General features: G+C 42.9%; 1 protein-coding gene across 1 annotated transcript in view; it reads right to left on the bottom strand.

Moving 5' to 3' along the window:
• Positions 1 to 1,134: 1,134 nt before the first annotated feature.
• LOC113803199 (uncharacterized) overlaps positions 1,135 to 2,500 on the bottom strand; it is a 2,037-nt gene continuing 671 nt past the window's right edge. Inside the window, exons 3-7 of the mRNA XM_070141435.1 lie at positions 2,389 to 2,469; positions 2,137 to 2,220; positions 1,943 to 2,029; positions 1,594 to 1,662; positions 1,135 to 1,234 (exon numbers count right to left, since the gene is read on the bottom strand). Coding sequence (XP_069997536.1) covers positions 1,595 to 1,662; positions 1,943 to 2,029; positions 2,137 to 2,220; positions 2,389 to 2,469 — 320 coding nt within the window. The 3' untranslated portion in view covers positions 1,135 to 1,234; position 1,594. The remainder of the gene's footprint in view (positions 1,235 to 1,593; positions 1,663 to 1,942; positions 2,030 to 2,136; positions 2,221 to 2,388; positions 2,470 to 2,500) is intronic.

The following is a 2,500-nucleotide window of genomic DNA, read 5'->3' as shown; positions in this document are numbered from 1 at the left end:
AAAATTAAACTCGTTGACTTCTCTGTTTCGCGAAGAATGATGAGGTTAAAGATGAAATCGTAAGAAATAGAATTAAATTTAGTGGATTAGAGTCAGAGATAATAGGCCTTTGCGTTATGAAAAAGAGACGCCGGATGCTGTAGACAGATTAACAAGAAACTTCAGAGATAAAAGATAGAAATTAAAAGCATATGTCGCAAACACATAAAGGGAAGCGGATGCCATTTGGACGGGCCAAACAAACACACTGGGACGAAACGTCAGAAGTAGAATAATATCGCGAGGACTCGAGCAGTCGACAGGAAAGGACGCAATTCCAAAAAATAGAGACACCTGGAGTGGTTAATAGTGTCGCTTGAGAAAGTAAAGGCGTTTTAAGCAGGGAAAGGTCTTGCCTAAACTCTCAAGGCTTTTTTCTTGCCAACTCTAGAATTTTTCTTGCTTTCTCAAGCGACCCTTGTAGATGGCTAGACTTGCGCTTGCAAAGTGAAGTGGTGTACCATCACCATGGCTACAGCTCCATTAATGGTTACAGTGCCATTAATGGTTTTGAATGCGGGCGTTGGCCAAGAACCCCGCTTGATATTTATCAGATAAATCATTTTTTATGGCATCTGATTCTGTAATTTCCATAAGATTTAATTCAAAGAAATTGATATTAACTGAAAACGAAAGGAGACAAAGGAGATCATGGGATTCGTTTCCTATAAAACGAACAATTTATCTCTTACTTTTAAACTCCTTGTCTCTCTAAATCGAGAATACGTGTGGTGTGTGTAAGTGTGTTTGAGAGTATGTGTGCATCCGTGTTAGGTTTTGTGTATACGCGCGTGTGCTTGTGCGTGCGTTTGTGCGCATGCATGTGTGTGTGTGTGTGTGTGTGTGTGTGTGTGTGTGTGTGTGTGTGTGTGTGTGCTTGTGCGTGTCTGTGTATTTTCAGTTCTCATAGTTTGTTACACTTACTTTATTATGTAAATGCATTTGAATATTTTTACTATAAATTAGACCATAACCCATCATCATTATAAGTTGCTTTGTGATCTACCTCGTAATGTGGATGCATTCGTTTTTGTGTCCAAAAATAGTCTTCCTATTTCACAAAGATTGTAATAATGGAAGATGAAGAAGAAACGATTATCAATGCTTGTTTATTCCCTTATACACGAAAGCAGAAAAATCATCTGACGGAATTCTTACTCTAGCACAGCGACGACACTTGGAACAAGTCACGTTTCTGAAACAGAAGACAAATACGGTAACAAAAGCCATAAAACCGAGAGTAAAAGCAGACGCCAACCCTATTAATGGCGGGCACCACACAGGCGTAGATGGAAATGGCGTAGGAAATTGAACGCAAATCATGACTTGGTCTCATCACATTTCCGTTTCGAGGAACAACAAAAATCTCTCTAACACACGAATAAATACGAAGTATCATATAGTGAATGATTTAAAAGCCAATCGATACCATGACTATTTCTAGAGAGTATATGCTCGCATTATATTCAGTGTTGAACAGTTCACCAGACACTGGCAAAGAATCCGGCCATGCGCCTGCCGACGCATCCAAGCGCGTGCGGACGAAAGCCTCACCTTAGCTTGTGCTTCCTGCGCCAACGCTTCCCGAGATGGCGCCTCCGTCGCTGATGTATCCCTTGAGCGCTGAAAAGAACACATCCGGTTGAGCGTCATTTCGCTATTTGTGGGAAAGGGGGTTTCGATCTGCCATTACTTTGATTGAATGGATTGTGCCGTAGAGAGGCTGGGAATTCAATGGCCATTATCAAGGACCGAATTTCCGTCATTAGTGTTGTGCATGTTCGAAGCGACAGAAGGGAATCAGTCTACTCTGGGAGCGCCATTATGTGCGTGTGAAGCACCAGTGATAGCCTGGGCATCGGCAGCACATCCTATATCCTTCCGTCTGTAATGCTGAGCATACCTGTACTGGAAGACTGTCCTTTCGGGCCCGCCGATGACTTGGTGTCAGCCCACATGCCTCCTTTGCCTTTCATGTCTCCGGCATACACTGTGGGGGAGAAACGAGTCTTGGATGACTTCCGGAGCGATAAGCAAAGAGGTGTTGATCCACATCTTACAACCAAATGACTAGAAGACAGAATTTGCGACACTCACTGCTCTGGGTCTTCCCTCCGTCGGCGCTCTGCGCGTCGGCGGCTCCTCGCAGCTTGCCCGAGTTGGCCAGCATTCCCTTTACACCTGATGAGGCATGTTAATGAGCATGAGTTTGTCACCTGCCAGCATTGCTGTTTCAACTCTGAACAATCAGAATACCATTCATCATTTGATTTATATATTTGTTTTATTGATAGCATTAACAGAAGTAGTAATATTTATAAAACTAATATGGCGAAAATCTCAACTCACCAGTCTCTGTTTTTCCCAGTCTCGTGTCAGACTTGGAAGAGACTTTGGTGAGAGCGTCTCCCTGTTGGCTGGCGCTGAAATCTGTATAAATAAACACAATCAAGAAACAAGA

The sequence above is a fragment of the Penaeus vannamei genome, chromosome 28 (genome assembly GCF_042767895.1).
Source record: "Penaeus vannamei isolate JL-2024 chromosome 28, ASM4276789v1, whole genome shotgun sequence".
Lineage (NCBI taxonomy): Eukaryota > Metazoa > Arthropoda > Malacostraca > Decapoda > Penaeidae > Penaeus > Penaeus vannamei.
The sequence above is the reverse complement of the archived record's forward strand: the minus strand, read 5'-3'. Positions and strand labels throughout refer to the sequence as shown.